Below are 18,534 nucleotides of genomic sequence, written 5' to 3' on the forward strand. Positions count from 1 at the left end.
CTGCTAGTTACAACAGTTTTGTGGAAGGTGAGGTTTTTGAACAAATTAGTTGTCTTTTTTTAAGGTCATGTGTTTAGTTGATAAAGACAATAGTGTTGATGCAAAGTATTGGCATTCACTGAGGCATTGCACTCACTTGGATTTAAAACTAGCATTAAATGGAATGAATAAGGCATACATTTGATGGCAATATTGGATAAGGCAGGCACTGGTCTTTGAAGTTTGTTAACAAGCTGGTTGTTAATGGGAACATGTAAATTATTGAGAGCGTTTCCAGCAGGAACCTAAGGAGCTGATGATTCATTCATCATTTAATACTGTTGACTCTAATCTAGCCAATAATATATAACATCTGTCCCAGTAAAGTACGCAGATGACACAACGTCTGCTTGTGTGTAAGAGCCATCTCCTCGCTGAGGAGACTTTGCTGTGGCTGGTTTTCTACAGATTTATGTCTTGAGCTTGTCTGACTGTCAAGTGTGGGAGCTAGCCACTCATAACCAGGCTTTTCCTGTGGCTATAGCATCAGGAAGGTACATTCCCATGGGGATTCCTTCATGACTTCAAAGTGGACACCTAATTTTGTTACTGTGGCCACAGAAACAACACTTCCAGGGTCTCTCCCCATTGCCTGGCTACTTATTTAATGACACCTTGTAAGAAATTAGTCATCCTTGAGGCTCTTTTCCCTGCCAAAAGGTTGGATTGATCTAGAAGTGTTGGGTTATGAAGTGAGAAGACTGCACAGTCGCAGAGGGACAGCACGCACCTGGGAACCATGTTGCCCAATGAGCCAGTGTGGCAGGGATGGGTACAGGAGGCTGATGCTTGAACATGGCAGCCCCTCATTGAAAAGGATGTGAGAGGCTCATGGCAGCTCAAAGAAGGGTTACAGAAATTATGCAGGAGCTGGTAAGCATGGTTAATGGTGGTTCTTAATGGGGTTTATAAACTCAACATGTCACACTTGGGAAAAGGAAGGTCACAAAGCAATTCACCTTTTGTGTACAGGTAGTTACAGCTCATCAAGGACTCAACACACCTGGGTAGTTATATGGTGGTCAAACTCAGCCTGGAAGCAAAGCATTAATGAAGGCACTTGGGCACCAAGCCAGCTTTCCAGGGGATGTTGTGGATGAGATTGCTTTGTAGAGAGGTAGTATAGGAAGCAGGAGGATTACCTCAAGACAGAGAGATCATGCTAAGTGTTTGTGGGCTGCCATTCCTCCCTGTTCTTGAATTCACTGACAAGCCCTTCTGACCTTGGTATCTGTAAATTTGGCGTGTGCCTGCTGGTTCGGCATCTTCAGCCATGAGATGCTGCTGGGAAGAGTACAGAAGCCTGAACTACCCCAACATGCCTTACAAGTGCAGGTCTTTGTTAAGGTCGTATGCTCCAAGAGTTTATCCTGCAATGTTCATGGAGAATATCACCATGGATGGATTCAGAGAGTGGGTTGCTGCTGCTTTTGCATGTGCTCCAGAAGCCACCTCCCATCTTTACCCCAGCAAGAGCTAGCAGGATCTGCTTTCTGTTTAGGAAAGGAGGAGAAAAATACAGAATAATCTGTTTAACTATTCTGGAAGGAGTCACAACTAGGCCAAGCATTTTTGCTTTATGTTTGCATAGTTACAGCTCCTTCTGACAGTCTGTTTGATTTGTGTGGTGTGTTAGCAAAGCTCCTGAGCCTTGTAGCTGGGGGTGAAATTATTCCAGCTGATTGCTGGGTCCAGGCAGTGGGGTTCAGGGCAGGGTGCAAGGCAGGGCTCCTGTGTTGATCTGCCCTCTCTCGGGAAGGATACTGCCCAGCAGCAGTGCCTGTCCATGCATCCCTTCCCAGCTCCTCTTGTCCATGCTCACCCTGAACACTTTCCCGGACAGGGAACACACCAAAGTTCCAGCACACCAAAGTTTCCCATCGCAGGAAAGCTGCTCTGCCATGAGATTGATTATTGACCTTAAGTCTTGCACAGTCTCTTGAACCTGGGGGGATTATACCCTTACGCATGAGAAAGCTCTGTCTGTTCCCCATTGCTGGAGGGCATTGGCCCTATAGACTTGGTAGTAAGTCACTGCCATCAGAGGCACCATTGTCATATAATCAAGTGGGGAATAGTTTTAAGCAGCAGCTGAGTATACCGTGTTTTTATTTCCAGGAGAGAGTTCTCCGAGTTGCTGGAGAAGTTTGGCTCCCAGAGCAATACAGGCTCAGCGCGGAGCTCACCGATCCTGCACAGCAGCAGTGAGTAGCTCAGCGTGCCTTTAGGGGGGAACCAAAAGTCCCTCTCTCTGCCAAGAGAGTTTTCTTTATCCCAGTGTTATTTTGGGAGAGTTTTGATTGGATTTGTGTAGGTGTTTGGGTGGGCATTTGAAGCAAAAGAACTCCTGCTCGTCATTATTGCAAGCACTTAGTGCGTCCCCAGGTGCAGAGCAGCAGGCATGGCCAATCCTGCCTGCATGGAGCAAGCGCAAAGCAAGGCAGTGAAACAGTGAGAATTGAGCTGGGGTCGTAACAGCTTCCCAGTGCCCCAGACTCTGCTCAACTGACGTGCTGGGCAGGTAACAGCACCAATAGCTGTCTCTGCCAGTGCAGCTTTCTCCTATGGATTTCAAAGCATTTCAGCAATCATTCATTCAATGATCCTTATTTTTCATTCACAAATGAGAAATGTTTAATGAGATGCAACATGGTTAACCTAAGCCAGGTGCCAGCACATCAAATCATGTGTGCATGGGGAAAGAAGGTGTCCTTCTGGCTTAGTATCCCACCAGAAGGCTGCCAGCCCTTCCCTATGGCAGAGGTATGTAGGGCTGGCAGAGGGGTGACAGTCCCATGCTGGAATTGTGCCGAGGAGGCTGAACATTTCCTCTCCATGAGTGGTATACTGATGTCTTTAACTACCATGTGGTTTTCCCCAAAAAGCCAGGAAAATGGTGTCAGGTCTCGGTGATGGAGGAGGATGATGCTGGAGTATTTGCATTCCCTGGACTGACTCTGACTTTGCTGTTCAGGTCGATACCTGGAAAGTACATCCTCGGGCTCCTCCTCCCGCTCTCAGAGCCCGCTGCTGCTGAGCCCTGCCAACTCCCACGGCCCCTTCATTGGGAACCCAGCACACCCCCCTCAAGCACAGTACGTATGGGTCGCGCGGGGCCAGCCCCGCAAACCCTGTCAGTCATTAAGATATCTCTGAATGTCTAACACTGTCGTAGGGGTAGATCCAGTAAATACTTCCAGTGTTCGAACAACTGCTTTGTTCACCTTTGTCTTCTATACCATTGTACCACCACAATGGCTAGGAGACCACAGCATCTTCTAGAAGTCCTTGTTGTGGTGGCATCTTGACTGTTCCTGGGAAGCCTGTGCCCAAGAGCTGAAAAGCTTCCCTGTTGAAGCAGTCAATATGTCCGCAGTGCAGTTAACAATGCAACTGCTCCTATTCCTCCCCTCTGAAACTTGGGGAGAAGCCGTGGCTTACAGCAGCTGGGAGGACCCTGCACATCACCTTTATAAACCACATCATGAGTGGAGCATTTCTGTGAGGCCAGTGGTGCTTTTGGAAGGTGTTTCGGGAGCTTGTTTTCTATTGTCCTGCTTCTGGCACGTTGACATCATGCAACCAGAGCACAAGTTCTGCCCTCTCAATGCAAACACTCCCAACGCCCTTTGCTTTGGTGTTAACAGCAGTTGCCTATAGACACCGCATCCTTTTGTCTTCAGAGCACCTCCTGCAGCATGTGTTTTCATGTGGTCATCTGTCCCTTTCATATTTCGCAGGGTCAGAGGTTTGGACAGGCAGAGCTTGTTTTTCCATGGAGTCTCATCTCCAGGGTGCTCGGGGTTGCCCTTCTCAAGAGGGACAGCTCGAAGGGTGTTAACAGTGGTGGAATTGGGACCATTCATCCCCAGGGCTTGCAGCTTCCCTTTCTTTGCCAGTGTAAACAAGCTAAGTTGCTGGTAAAGAGACCTCACTGCAGAACCAGTAAATCCTCTTGCTAAATACCACCTCTTTATTAGGGATTTGCAGAGGACAAATATTTAGCACCAGAGGTTTAAGCTGCTTGCATGGAGTGAGAGACCCTTACAGAGGAGAGGCCACCTGATCTATTGGCTGCTGATTTGGACAAACTAGACATCCTTGCTCTGCTGTTAACTTGCTCCAGGCTGTAATGTAGGCTAGAAGGGACCTGGCTTGGTGGCCTCCTCACTCAATGTTGCCATGCTATGCCATGTTCTGCTTGTCTCCATGCCAGTGCCAGGCCCTGGTGGTCTCCTTCTGGGAGCAGCACAAGTCATTTGAAATCACAGACTGTGCAGAGCCTTGGTGGTCAGCTGCACAGAGGCACCTCCAGCCAAGTGCAGCAGGATCTTTGCATGCATGCAGCTGCCATCCCTTACCCATCTTTTCCTCTCACTGCAGGTTGTCCCCAGACTGTGATTTCTCATTGCAGTGTCATCTGAGGTCCTGCCACCCCACTGAGCAATGAGACCCAGATATGATTCAGTCTTGCCACAGATAGTGTCTGATACTTTGATTTGAACAGAGGGTTTTAATGCTACATTTTGTGACATTGTTTTCCTAAAATATTTCTTAGAGCAATGTTTTTTCAGAAGACTAAAAGGCATGCTGCATGGATGCAGTTCTTTTCACCTGCATAGCCAGCTGGCTCTCCTGGGGGTCTGCTGCTGGTTTGGAGGGGTGATGGCCACATGCTGCTTTGTCGCTGGGGATGTCATCGCTGTGATAGCATTGGTTATGTGCTGGTGTCACTGTGAGGCACAGGATGCACAGCTGTCATTACATCTTAAGTTACCAGATAACACAAGGAGGACTGGGAACTGCAAACTCGCGAGTGGCTACTGTGGAAATAAACTGAAAAGGAGAAAATCCATCTGCATCCAGCCCATTAGGAGGAAAAGGCTTGTTGACCCTTAGATCCCACCAAATCCTTTCTCAAAACCTCCCTGTTGCAATGCTGCCCACCGGCCTGTGGGTGGTCAGTGAAATCTGTGTTCCTACAAACGTTTACAGCAATTTCTCTCTCTCCCTCCCTGTCTGGAGCTGCCTGCCGTGCCCTGGTCTTGGTGGCCTGTTGGGTCCTGTCTAGCAGGCAGCTCTTTGAGGGTAGGGTCCAACCTTGCTGCCGCTCTATTTGCAGTACATCCTTCACCTGGTGAGTCATCTGTACCGCTGCCACAGAAGTAAATCACAGTGTGGTAGATATTTCTATAAAGGTGCTTATGGGCATCTTGCAAGGTTTTGAGTCCAAACCTTGGTTAACACAGTCAGCTGTGTATCCTGAGCTTCACTTTGATGTTTGCTAAGGGCTGCTTCATAGTTGACCAATCTGGAAATTGCTGTCTGGTCATTTAGGCCAGAGCTGTTGGATTCAAACAATAACCAGTGATCCTTTGTATGCTTTTGGCTATACAAACCAAGAGTGCCAAATATGTTCTGGTTAAACCTTTAGTTTCTTCTCTCTTTATTTTCTAAATGCAAATGAGTATTCCTCAGGATTTGGGATTATGTAAACCAGTCATCTTCACAATGCTGAACGATGCCTGCTGAGAAACTGGAGTCCTCACCTCTTCTTTCCAAGGTTGGGTGGAAGAAAAGATGCAGAGGCAGAAAAGGTTGGGAGAAGTTAGAAGGACCATGCCCGGAAAGAAAGCCAGGCAGAGTTTGTTCAGCAACATGGGAAAATAAACCAGATCACCTTGAGTCACCTGCTAACATCTCTCCCTTGCAGCTACTCCATTGAATCAGGAATCCAGAGCATTTCTATAGCAAAATCCTCCGGCTTAGGGCTGACAATCAGTGGTGGATCTAACAGGCCTGATGGCCCCATGATTTATGTTCAAGAGCTTATGCCAGATGGTGACTGTTACAAGGTAAGTCAGTGTGGAGACCCTCAGTGACTTTGTAATGGGGACCTATCCTAGAAGCTGTAGCTGTGCTGAAGCATCTTTTCTAAGAATAGATGAATAATGCATTGCACAGACTCATGAGGATTTGCATTGCAGGAGAAGGCTTTGAGCAGAGGGACATTCCTTCCCAATGCTCTGACTTTCTCCTTCTTTGTTTAGGATGGTCGGCTCCGACCTGGTGACCAACTAATCGCTATCAATAAAGATTCTTTGGTGGGCAGCACACATGAAGAGGCCAGAAAAATAATTGCAAAAGCCAAATTCAGGTAGGCATGTAACATATTTCCTGTCATCATCGAGATGCTGCTGAGCCTTCAGCAAAAACACTTCATGTCACACCAATGTTTGGCTTCAAGAATTATGAGGATTATTAGTCTTAAATGATGCTTCAAGATGATCCTGATAGGTGATCATATAAGGAAATCTTGAATGCATGTATCATCCTGAAGTGTAATCCAGACCTTCCCAAATTTCTGGTCCTCATGAATATGCTGTATCACTGCCCAGCAGAGTTCTGCAAGAGAACTGAAGTTCAAACAAGCAACCCAGCTGGTGCAGATACAGCTGCACTGGTGCAGGCTATATGGGCTTAAGTGAGATTATCACAGAGAAAACTGTGGGCGTGGAAGTTCTGCAAATTTAAGTTGTGCTCTTTTTTTGTTAATAAAATGTTCTGTATTTGTTGTTTAAGACACGAGGGAAACACAGAAGTGGCCTTCATTCCTGGAAGAGGACGGTTACATCCTGGACTATCGGTTCATAACAATGTCTCGTCACCACCTCCAAAGGCTGTGGGAAACGGTCTGAGTTCCTGCAGACTGAAGGTCCATGTGAGGTCCCCAGAGGTAAGTTGAAGTTCACATCTAAGACCACAGACATTGATCCTATGATCTTTCTTTGATCAGAAAACTCTTCTTCAGGGACTCCATGATAGTCTTTCTGGACAGTGGAAAGTCTGCAATGATGATGTATGTATCTTGGTTTTACAGCCAGGTATTTGAAACCTGAAATATTGTTTATTCTGTCTTGGGTTTGAGATGGCGAAGGAGCTGGGAGGTAATGAGAGGAGTTTCATCTCCAGGGCCTGCATTCAGACCCGTTTCAGAAGTCTCAGGTTTTAAAAAACCAAAACCCTTCTGTGGATAGCAACCTGCACCTCATTCAGTGCCAGTCATAGGGCTGGAAGGGATCTCAGGAGTCAGTTTGATCTAGTCTCCTACCCAAAGGCAGAACAACTCTTTGTTCTTAAAGACCGCTCATGAGGATGAATCCACAGCATTCCTAAGCAGCCCATTTCTGTTCTTCACTAGCCTAATGATAAGCCAGGCTCATTCTTCCTGTGAAGCCTAGCTCAATGTTGTGTTCACAGAGACAAGGGCTTGGAGCAGTATGTGGTGAGACAGGATTTAATCACACCACCTCACGATAATTTAGGCCCATGGCTGGATGTGCATTTGTCACTCCTTTCCTGGACTGGTGCAATGCTGAGTGTATCTTCTGCCCTCTTCCACATAAACTTCCTCTAGAAAAGGCTGGCTTGGAGGTTCCTTTTGTACAAGCATCATTCACAAAAGATGTTTCTTTCCAGACCCTGTGGAAACATGGACTTGCATGAATGCCACATACATGTTGCATTTGGGTGTACGAGGCTGGAGACACGCATATGAAAGTCAGCCTTAGCCCATATACATATAGCTGAGCAGTACAGTTAGATCCTTCACCATCCAGCAGAAGGTGTGCTTGTGTAATGTTGTGCACCTACATGAAATCACACTGCCGGCTGGAATTACATTGCTCTTTTCCTCATTTTGTTGCTAAAAGATAGAACTTCTGATGAGGTCTGGGCTTCCATGCTAGGAAAAGCGTGCTCAGGCACCTGTGCTACCTGTCTGTATGTCCTCGGCACCAGTCCTCCGCCCCTCTCTGCATCTAAGTTCCCATCTCAGTGGTGCTCAGCATATCCACCCTGTGATTCTATTTTTCCCTCTTGTGCTTTCAGCCATGACCAGGCAATTAAGAGAAGGCACTGGTCTTGGCTTCCTGTTGCGCTCACTGTGATAATTACGTGTTTTGGGTAAATAACACAACTGGCTGTGGTCAGAATCAGGACCTCACTGATGTGTTGGATGCAGAGCTTCAGGGAGAACCTCTATGGAGAAGGCATGCAAGGTCAAATTCATCCTCAGCTCTCAATTACAGTAATGACAAACTCAGTTTTCTGTGTGTGACCAGAGATTTTGAGATGGCTCAGGAACGTGCCTGTGTCAAGTGCACCTAGAGGAACCCCTGGAGTCTCTTTTGGCCCATCTGCACAAGAGGTGTACATGGCACCTTTGCTCTTTATGGGCCAGATAGGTTGCTCTCTCTTTAACTTCTCTGTCTTCTGCTCTTTACACCAACAGATTCTGCTTAGCAATTTTCTGTGACATTTTGTCTCCTTTTTTAGAATAGACATGAAAATCATTTTCCTGTGCCTTCTTTGTCACCAGACATTTGCCCACCAGAGCTTACTGTTTCAGGTAAGAGTCCTGCTAAATCATTTTCTTTGTGTGGGTGATAAGCACAGCCTTGGCTTCTGGGTGCCGAGGATGATGACATTAATTTTGATCGGTGTTTATACTGCTGTACTGGAATCTATTGGGGTGATAATGAGACTCAGCCCACTAGGAGAGAAGGAAGGTAGCAGCTACTCAACAGATAGTAATTATGTCCATGTTTGTCCATAGTAGCAAAATTCTTTACTAAGGCATGCAGAGAACTGGAAATAGAAGACGACAACTTCTTCCATTCTCAGTCTCTGGTTCCCTTGCAGCACTGTCCTTGTCCACGTGCAAAGGTCAAGCCAGACTTGCATCCATCTGGTCCCACTGCAGGCCACGTTCCCTTCTGATGGGAATGGGTGGTCCTCGGAGTCACAGTATGAAAAAAAAAAGTCAGTGATAGTTGTAATGTACACAGCAACCTTCGGCATTATACAGGCATTAAGGTTGCCCTCAGTTGGTCAAACTGGGAAATTGCTTATAGATGTGATTAAGTCACATTTCTCTCTACAGCCAAGCTTCATCTTTTGCTTGTTTTTCCATGCTGTGCTTTCTCTCCATGATATGAGTCGCGTACCGAGCTCTTAACTTCTGTGGGAGAGACCTACCCTGTTCAGCTGATAGGACAGAAACAATGGGGGGTGAAGTCAAATCACCCTGCAGCTTCACAGGTCCCTTAAGTATCCCAGGAAACCTCAATAACCCCCATGATCCAGTGTCTAGGGAGATGACCTCCAGCACAATACCATGTATCCCTGTGATATGCAGGTTAATTCTGTCCAGAGGAAAAATGGGTTTTCCCTGGTGAGTCCCTAGCAAGCACAGTCCATCATTCTTGCAGCCACCAGTCAGCAGGCCCTTCCTTCCCATGTGCTGCCGAGAAAATGATCCCACTTGCAAATTCCTGTGGCATGTTGTAATTTCCATCTGGAAGGCTAAGAGCAAGCATTGCAAGGTAAACTGTGTTTAGTCTATACCTGGGATTAATGGGAGAGACAGGGACCAGACGGTGCAGGGCTGGGTGTGCGTCAGTGCTCTGCTCCCAGGGATGCCTGTCTCACCTTGGGCAAACTCAGCAGGCTTCAGCCTTCGTCTTCCATGCTTTGCACCGCAGAGACCCTGGGACAGGGATTGCCCATGGCTCTGTCCTCCCTGCCCTGAGCATCCTGCAGCCTTGATTTCAGGTAGGCTTTTAGGTGGCCACCACTGACAGCCAGAGCTCCTGGTGACAAGGAGCAAAGCCCTGGGTCATGTACACAATCCAGCAAATAGCAATGACCTAATCACTTCCCGACTTAGCTAGGGGATTTTATGACACAGTTTTTTTAATGTGAAATGCTGAGGAGGCTTTGTGTCAGTGTTGTCATCCATGAAAACGGACAACTGGCTTCGAAAGGGCAGCAGCCAGGCTTGGAGCCTGGGCCAGTGACTGCCTCTCTTGGGGTGCCTGATGGATGCCCTGGATGTCTCCGTGCCCAGAGCTGACAGCAAAGCCACATGGAGCTAATCCTGATTAGCCATGCATCGAAGGGTAACAGCTCTGCCCTTGAACCTGGAGAGTAAAGTGTTGGTGGACGATCCAGCAAAACCATTTATTACCTCTTGCTGCTTCCCAGCTGCTGGCGTTAGCAGAGCGGATGAATACCCGGATTAGAAGGATTACACTTGTGCAGCACCTCTGCTACTTCTCACTGCTTTCTCCTTGAGCTTGGTCTCTGCCCCGACGGTCAAGGAGGATGCGATGAGAAGTGCTGGAGAGGTTCAGGAGAAGTGGGGTTACTCAGCAAGACAGAGCTTCCCGTGGTGTTAAGCAAATCCCAGGCAGATGAAAGAAATTACTCCCTGGGAAAATCCTGTGCTACTGGCACGAGAAGGAGTTTTGTCACCGACCTGGGCTGACAGCTTGAGGGGGAGCAGGGGCAGGCAGAAGGGCAGGCAGGCAGCAGGGCTGCAGGCACAGCAGTCCTTCACCTTTCTGGAATCTGGCAGGGAGCCTCTGACTGGGTAACGCCTTCTGCAGCCCTTTTCCCAGGGAGTGTCACCGTTTCTTATGGAGGAGGGTTAATCGTAATGGAAAAGGCGGGGTTCCCTCCAGGGATGGAGGAGCACGAGTGGCAGGGCATGGCAGCAGGGTTTGCACTCTCTATCGTTTCAGCTGTGAAGGCAGTGCCAGTAATGATGAGCCAGCTCTCAGCAGCTGGCTCTTCTGTTCTCATGACAGCTTTTCACCAGAAAAGCAGCTGCCATTTCTGCCTTTCTCCCTCTGTGTCTGCCTTGCAATACATGTGGCTCCTTCTGCACAAAAAACCCCTGCCTGCCCAACTGAGGGAAAAGGGTTCAAGGCTTTTTGCAGTCTTAGGGAGGTAAAAAGTCTTGAACTGGTGTTTTTCCACATCGCCTTTTTATCCCTTGATTCCCTTTTCTATGGATGTTCTGAAAGTCAAGGCTGCATTTTATAAAATGTTGGGTTTCAGTTTTGCTTTGTCAGTTACAGAAGACAAGAACCAGGCAGATTTTAGTTGGGTTTTTTTTTTCACAGATCACCATAACTACAGACCCCAAGACTCCACTAAAATTTGTGATTGGAAATTTCCAAAATGCTATTTTTGCAGTCCTGGGGTGAAACATCCCATTTTAAACCATGCAGAAACCCAGTTTCAGTAAGCGTTTGCCCCAGTATCAAAGCTTTTCAACAGTGGCCTAGTTCAGCCTTCCAGGACCGGATTTGGTAAATCCTGGTCTTTGATTTTGGTCTGCTGCACACACACTATATTTCATGCAACAAGAGTTCTGAATTTTGCTTTGCAGGCACCTCTTTCCTCTACCCAGGTGCTCTTCCATTAACCTTTTCTTTGTTTGTTTGTTTTTCAGCACCCATTTCAGCATCTAATCATAAAGCAGCTTCAGGCACCAAACCAAAAGTAGCACTGGATCCCCATATCCGGCTCAAGGATGGGAAACTGGACCTGGTACGTGGAACGGGTCCCTCTCCCCAAAGCAAGGTCTCCTCTCAATCCTCTCCCAAGGTGCACTATGCAGAAAATAGTACACGAGCGTGATACCTTCTTGCTTCCAGCTGCCACATTACTGGCAAGCAAAATAAGCTTATGTGACTGTTCTCCTTGTATTGCTTTTCTGTGAAAGAACTGATCGAGACCTTTCAGCTTTGATTTTTGCACCAATGTTGCCCCCAGGCACATGAGGACTGGGCCAGGCACTAGCATGGGGGTCACTATGTCACTCCTTTTTTTTGAGGGATTAAAAAATGCAAGCCTGAATAGAAGTAGTCTAGGAGAACCAGCCTACCTGTTTGCACAGAATAAAGCTGTAGCACTTGATCAGTGCTCTAATCTACACGTACACCATCCTCTGCCAAACAGCCTGCTCCAACTCATATCCCCTTCACCTCTCCAGGATGCTGACCAGGCTGCTTTGGGAAGAGCAGTAGCCCAGGTGATGTGGACTGCAGACCCAGTTGCGGTGCTCAGAACATCGCTTTCCTTATTAACATCACACTGTTCATGTGCTACAATTAATTAATCTGATTTTTGAGACAGAGGCATAAAAGACAGCTACCAGTATTTATTACCAAGACTCTGGGGAAAAGGAACAAAAAGGCCTCAACTCTTCAGTCAAGTTTGCTAGAGGCTGGGTCCAGCCTCTAAAGCTGACAAGGGAGAAGAGGGCATAGTGAAACATCCCGATTGTGTCCAAAGAGGCATTTAAACACACCTTGGCTCATCTTGGCTATTTCTCAATGCTCTGAGGAGCTCCAGAAGTCTCCTCCTGGCAGCTGCACCTCCCTTGGACATAATGCATTTGACTCAGGGGTATTGGCACAGGCAGCTGCCCTCCAAACTTTCCAGTGCTGCTGTCGCTGCTGGGGTGACCTCAGGCAACCCGGTGTGGGCAAGAGAAGGCTGAAATACGAGATAATCTCACCGAGGATCCAGCCACAACCGCTGCTCCTTTCAGCATTTTATGGAAAACATATTCCAAGGGCACCATCAAAGGGCAGGGAGCGGAGCTGCCCGTTTGCTCACCGAGACCCTGGTGAGAGGCAGAATGCCGCTAGGGGGCCGTACCCCCAGTCTGGTTTTGGGGTGCCTGTCCGTCCCCCGCCTCCCGGGTACTGCTGGCATTTGAGGGGGCGTGGGAAGGCAGCCCCTTCTGCAGGGCCCAGAAGGCCAAGGAGGACCCGATGTGACGAGCATCTGCTGCCACCCGACGGCAGAGCCAGCCTCGCCCTTCTGCTGCTCTCGCCACGCAAGCAGGAACTTTTCTTCTAAGCCTACATAATTCTCCTAAAGCAGGATTTGGGATTGCATTTTCGCAGCGACCTCTGCTCGTCATAGATTTAACAGCGGCTCCTCTTTGGTGGGAAGAGTGGGGACTCTTGGCTTTCCTTTTTAACAGCCAGTGTTACGAGCAGGCAGCTGCAGCAGTGCCGGGGTCAGGAGATGCACACCAACTGGCACAAATCTGAGATGGTTTTGGGGTGGCCCAAGCCAGATGCCAACATCAGCACACTGAGGACCAGGGCATCCTGAAGCCCAGGAGCCAGCAACACAGCCTTGTGCAGGGTTGGTGGGCAGAGAAGCGAAAGGTGGGACTCAAATGGGTCTCGCAAGCAGCACATGAGAGCAGACAGGTCCCATGGACTTGTTGGTGACAGAAACGCGAGCAAGGACTTGTCTTCAGCCACCTTCCAGGGCACCATACGGGAGGTGTTGTACATGCATGAGCAGGAGCTGCGGGTATAGCCTGGGACAGGGGAGTGTTTAACTCAGGCTCTTTCCCAGAGTCTGCTGAGCTTGACTTTGTCTTTTAAAAGTTTTTACGTGCTGCCACCAGCAGCAAAGTGGGGTTTGCACATGTTTATCTGCTTCTGTGCGGTGCCCTGGTGTTGAATTCAGAAATGTCAATAGAAGACAAGGCATCAGGCGTAATAAGAGAGCAAAAGATGCAACGAAGAAGTAAAATGTTTGAATGTCTTCTGTTGCCATGGGAAATACTCTGTGAATAGCTTTTATCTTCTCTGTTCCAAACACAATTCCCGAGCAGTAAGAGAAAGGGGGGAGGCTGAGCTCTTGGCAGCTGGGCCTTGCTACAGCTCCACTGGCTTTTTATGAAGCTCCTGACAGTTTGTCATAGCCGCAAATCTGCTTGCAATCTGTATAAAATGTTCTTGGAGGGATGTGAACATGTCCCTGTCTTCAGGAACAGACATTTCTGTACACGTGTAGGAAAGGAAAGACTGGAAATCCAGCCCAAGCCTGCTCCTTTGGGGAGATGCTGCCTGGAGAGTCGCTTCTGGGAGAAAACCCAGCAATTACTTCAAAGACTTGCTTTTCCAGTATTCTTCTTTTTAAAGGCTCATTGTTTCTGCTCAAGGTTCTGCAGTATCTTGGTCTGGATGTGACTGAGGAGAAGAAGAGGCAGTTACGGCAAAGCTTGACCACAGACTCGCAGGGGACAGTGGCCTACGGAGGTGAGCTGGCAGCCCTGCGTGAGGGGCCTTTTAATTTTGGGTAGTTTTGCTGGAGGCTGAGAAAGGAGAGGCATTTGCTGAAAGGTGGCAGGTAAGACACCTGTCTGCATATTGATGTAGCCTCAAAACAGTTAAGAAAAGTCGCAAATACAAAACGTGTTTGGTAGAGGCATAAGTAAAACGAGAATAGAAGAGAGTTGGTGCAAGGGCTCACTATCCTTAAATCCCAGCTCACCTAGCAAGAGCTGGCCAGAGAACACAGAAATAAGTCTGCTCTGCTTTCTGTGACCTGCCAGAGCGTATCTGACTCACAGGGTCTGCTCCCCAGAAGTTTTTTACTTAAATTCAAAGCTGTCACCAATGTCTCCACCAGACAGAATAGGCTTGCAAAGCACAATGTCTCTTGTACGGATGTTTTTGTGCAGAGTGAGTGATGGGATACAGAAACGTGCGCCTCTCCTAAGAGTGACCAGCTTCGTAGTTTGCGGCAATAGAAATAAGGATGATTAGGGGTATGAAATAAGGATGATTAGGCAAATGTGCTGGCAACGAAGATGCTGGTCTTGTAGTATAGGCTCAGGTTCCTGCTGCTGCCCCGGGCTGGGGACTGGAGGGTCTGGGACCTGGTGTCGCCTCCCATCCGCTGTACCAGCTCCCATCTGTCACACACGGCCCCTTGCGCTGTGCTTTCCTCCACATCTGAAAGCAAAATTAATCTGGATTTTCTGACTTGTCAATTTAACACCTTTTCTAAGTGCTGAAGTCACTGAGTTGTTCTTTTTGTTTAAATCAGCAACATGAGAAATGCCAGCAGGCAGGTGGGTGCCTTTTGTCAGAGAAATGTGGTTTTGGTTTAAAATTTTAAAATTCTGAGAACCACAACTGAGAAAACTCCACTGTGAAAATATCTGGGCCTATTTGTTTTTTAAAAGTTTAATTTTTTTCCATTGTGTAAGAAACAAGAGCCTGATAAAGACTGTCAATAAATTATTTAAGCTTGATGAGATTGCCATAGAACAGACGAATGTTAGAGAAGACTGTCTGGCATCTCCAAGCCTGCCCTGCTTGGCAGTCAGTGGATGTCCCCAAAATCAGCGGCTAACACAAGGCGCTTTCCTCTGTTAGCCTGTTAAAAATCAATTATTTCTCGTAGATCTTCTCCAAGCACTCAGGGATCTGATGCAGGAGGAGCTGGACGAGGCAGGTCTGGATTCCAGCTCCATGCTCTTCACGCAGCACGAAGTGGCCAGTTTGCTGGATACATCGGCTTTTCACTCTCCGGTCAGTCAATCCAATGCTCTTCTACATTGAATCCATGAATCTTTTACATAAAATCCATGAAATTCTGAGACAGGAAAAGCTAAATTACCATTTTCTGGTTGTTCTAGAGTTATCAAGAGAAAGCAAAACTATCCATTAAGCATTTTGATTATAGGAAATTCTATAAAAGACCTCAAACTTCTCATTACTAATAAGGAAATAACAATACCTATGGGATGATATGAAGGAAGTAGCCTGGAGGAAAGTGACGGGAAGGAAGTAATGCAGGAGGAAAACTACCCATAATTAATCAATTCCAACTAATTTCACCTTGTTCACAAAATGAAAATTCACTGTAGCACAGCTAGTCCAGCTACGTCAGGGATCAGTGAGTGAAATCCCTTGGGGTGAAAGAAAAGCTGCAGTTGAATTATTTAATATGCCTTTTGATCTGTTCCATAAAAATGCTGACTCCTTTTCAAAGTGATTTTGATGCATTGTTATTCTGGATATGGAAAAAAAATATGCCTGCCGTATAGCCCCATGCATTTGGTAAAGCGTGAGTGGTGCATGATGCTGTCTGTCCCTCTGCCTTGCAGACCTTCGACGCCCTCAGCTGTAATGGCAATGAGGAGCTGGAGCAGCTGCAGCTGGAAATGGTGGATCTGCGGCAAGAAGTCCGAAGGCTAAAGGTGGAGGTTCCCCTCTGAGCAGATTTCTTGGCTGGTGCCTTCTGCTGTAGCTTGCTGTAGTCGTACGCGAGGGTAATGGTGCAGCCTGTCCCTTTTAAGAAGTCACCAGTTTGCATTCTGTGCATTCCTCCTTACAAAGAAGACTCTCACCCTCGGCTCTACTTAATTGCCTCTTTCTTGCTCTCAACCTCAAATGAAAACTTTTTTGTACTGAAAGCATGCAGTCACTTTTTAACAGCGAGTAAATATATTTAAAAGTACAAAAATGTATCTCACAAATAATTCAAGTCCATGAATAACAGAAGCACCACCTGTCCTCCCATCCTGACCTAGCTGCTGATTGCCAGCACGGCTGTTAGCACCATGGCTGTGTCCAGGTGGATTTCTGCAGGCATGCAGGTCGCAGCCCAAAAAACACAGTGGTGGGGGAGAGTGTCTGCATCTGCTTCTGTAACATATTATTCTGGTGGGTAGGGACTACAAGACCAGGGTATCTAGAGAATGTCTATTGCTTCTTCCTTCTAATCCGGTGAAAATATTTTCCCTAGTCTCTGCTGAAAGAGGTGGAGATCAGCAAGAAGTCAATGGAAGATGAGCTTCAGAGACTGAACCAGGTTAGTGAAGAGATTGCTGGGGGCCTTGGGGTGCTTTTGGTGGTTGGCGGCTGAGGGGGATGTGGTGCATTCACCAGAACTTCTCACTGCTTCCAGAAAGCCCTGGGCTTCCTCTCCGAGAACCAGACGCTGCACAGCAAGCTGCAGATGGCAGAGGTCGTACAGAGACAGGCTCACAGCGCGGAGCAGGACTACGAGGAAGTGATCCACTTACTGGAAGCTGAAATTGCAGAACTGAAGATGCAGTTGGTGGGGAAGAAAGCAAAACACGTCTCTGAAATAGAGGTAATGCAGCCCCGCAGCCTGGGAAAAAACCCACAACCCTCCTGATCCTTCTTCTGTGGGTTCCCCCCCTTCTATTTACAAAGGAGAAAATGAACATAGCACATACTTCATTTGTTGTGTAAGCCCACAGGCCAGCATGGTCTCTAGGTCCATGTTATAATCTGTATAATTTCTGCTGTCCGTTCCAAAAGAACTGTAGTTTTCTGTTTGTAGCAAATGTCATAAGTTGATGTTTCCAAAAGCCAAGACTGGAGTGTCATCATCATCTTTCTCTTTTTCCTCTGGCCCTGTCTCAGGAGGACATTCTGGAACTGAGAAGACAGTTGTCCCTGGCTGATGGCCAGTTACGAAAGTCAGAAGTCTCACGGAAGCGCCTGGAGATCTGCAATAGGAAACTGCTCCTGTTTGTGCAGGTGAAGTGCTGAACTGCCCCCGGTGCTGGTGGCATCATTGTGGCCTCTTACCCTATGAGTGATTTTGCAAGTCCAAATAACTTCCTGCTCCATAAGCAAGAGCGGGGTTTTTTTAATTCTCTCTCACCCTAAAAAGGCCCTGTCTATTGGTTAAGAGAAACTAGGGAATGAATTCATATATACTCATATACCTTTGGGCTATGTAAACATTGTGGTGCAGGTTTTGCCTGGTGGCTCTCCTGTCCCTGGCTCACCGGTTCCCCCACAGTGCTCCGGCTGAAGCTGCTCCAGGAACTCTGTTGAACATGATGGTCGAAATCATGCGTTTAACCTTCCCTTTGTATCACTGGATGCTTGGTTCTCTACACAACAAATGTGAATTCGAAGAGTGATTTTGCTCTTCCAGTGCTTTTCTTCCCCCAGATTTCCTGCAAAATCGCACACGTGATTGCTTTAGTCTTTTAATAGACTATTCTTCCACTTCACTACCCGTATTGGGAATGCAAGCTTGTTTAATTAGTAAACTGGCCAGCATGGGATCACTATATTCAGTATATCTGCTACAGCTATCAGTAGCCTGTCCCAAGAGCTCTTGTAATCAATAGGAAACAGTAGAGTGAAAGGAAGCATAGATGCTGTGTCCTCTGCTTCAGAGAAAGAAGAACTAAAATGCCTCTAGACCTGCAGTACTACGTGCTGATGCTGTGTGGTTTGGGGCCGGACTTTGGAAATGGGTTTGACTTGGCCTCAGGGTCAAACATCACAGGATTTTGACCACTGGGGTAAAATTTCTTCCTTTTTTATACATCCCTCATCAGTGTTTGAGAATTCACTAACCATGCACAGTAATGAGAGCTTACACGTGCAGGTACAGTCCAGAAACCAGGGACTGCTAGTAGCGATGATCAAGGCTCGCTGAAACGTAGCCTGCAAAATTGTTTTTGGAAGAGTATTTTTATGTTGCATTTCATATATTTTAGTGTTGGTATTAAAATGCATAATTTAAATGTGTCTGTATATTTGCATAGGCTGTGAATGTTTGCTTGAGTTGCAAAAGGCCTTGAGATATTCGCTTCAAGGGCAATGAATAAGCAGAAGCTGATTAATGTCACATTAAATCTGATCAGCAGGAAAATCCCATGGGGTTTGTTCTCAGGAATTATTCATTCCTACAAGTTTGAAACCTTTTTTTTTTCTTTTCTTGCATGGCAGAATGTCCACAAGGTCCTGAGCACACCCAGTCATTTACCAGATGAGAAAAGGTAGGAGGTGACTTCTGGGAATCTTGAACAGGGACATGAAATGTCCT

At 47.1% G+C, this 18,534-nt stretch overlaps 1 protein-coding gene across 4 annotated transcripts in view; it reads left to right on the forward strand.

Moving 5' to 3' along the window:
* Nucleotides 1-18,534, forward strand: part of LOC104336114 (syntaxin-binding protein 4) — a 47,376-nt gene that overhangs the window by 24,751 nt on the left and 4,091 nt on the right. For 3 of the 4 annotated variants that reach the window (XM_075436480.1, XM_075436481.1, XM_075436484.1), the window contains exons 6-19: nucleotides 2,158-2,243; nucleotides 3,014-3,134; nucleotides 5,753-5,894; nucleotides 6,090-6,196; nucleotides 6,622-6,775; nucleotides 8,377-8,449; nucleotides 11,342-11,439; nucleotides 13,865-13,961; nucleotides 15,115-15,242; nucleotides 15,821-15,913; nucleotides 16,462-16,527; nucleotides 16,624-16,812; nucleotides 17,109-17,225; nucleotides 18,438-18,487. In XM_075436480.1, coding sequence (XP_075292595.1) covers nucleotides 2,158-2,243; nucleotides 3,014-3,134; nucleotides 5,753-5,894; nucleotides 6,090-6,196; nucleotides 6,622-6,775; nucleotides 8,377-8,449; nucleotides 11,342-11,439; nucleotides 13,865-13,961; nucleotides 15,115-15,242; nucleotides 15,821-15,913; nucleotides 16,462-16,527; nucleotides 16,624-16,812; nucleotides 17,109-17,225; nucleotides 18,438-18,487 — 1,521 coding nt within the window. Of the gene's footprint in view, nucleotides 1-2,157; nucleotides 2,244-3,013; nucleotides 3,135-5,563; nucleotides 5,637-5,752; nucleotides 5,895-6,089; nucleotides 6,197-6,621; nucleotides 6,776-8,376; nucleotides 8,450-11,341; nucleotides 11,440-13,864; nucleotides 13,962-15,114; nucleotides 15,243-15,820; nucleotides 15,914-16,461; nucleotides 16,528-16,623; nucleotides 16,813-17,108; nucleotides 17,226-18,437; nucleotides 18,488-18,534 lie in introns of those variants that run through there. The other variant, XM_075436482.1, reaches the window with a different exon arrangement.

This window comes from Opisthocomus hoazin, chromosome 15 (assembly GCF_030867145.1).
Source record: "Opisthocomus hoazin isolate bOpiHoa1 chromosome 15, bOpiHoa1.hap1, whole genome shotgun sequence".
Classification (NCBI taxonomy): domain Eukaryota; kingdom Metazoa; phylum Chordata; class Aves; order Opisthocomiformes; family Opisthocomidae; genus Opisthocomus; species Opisthocomus hoazin.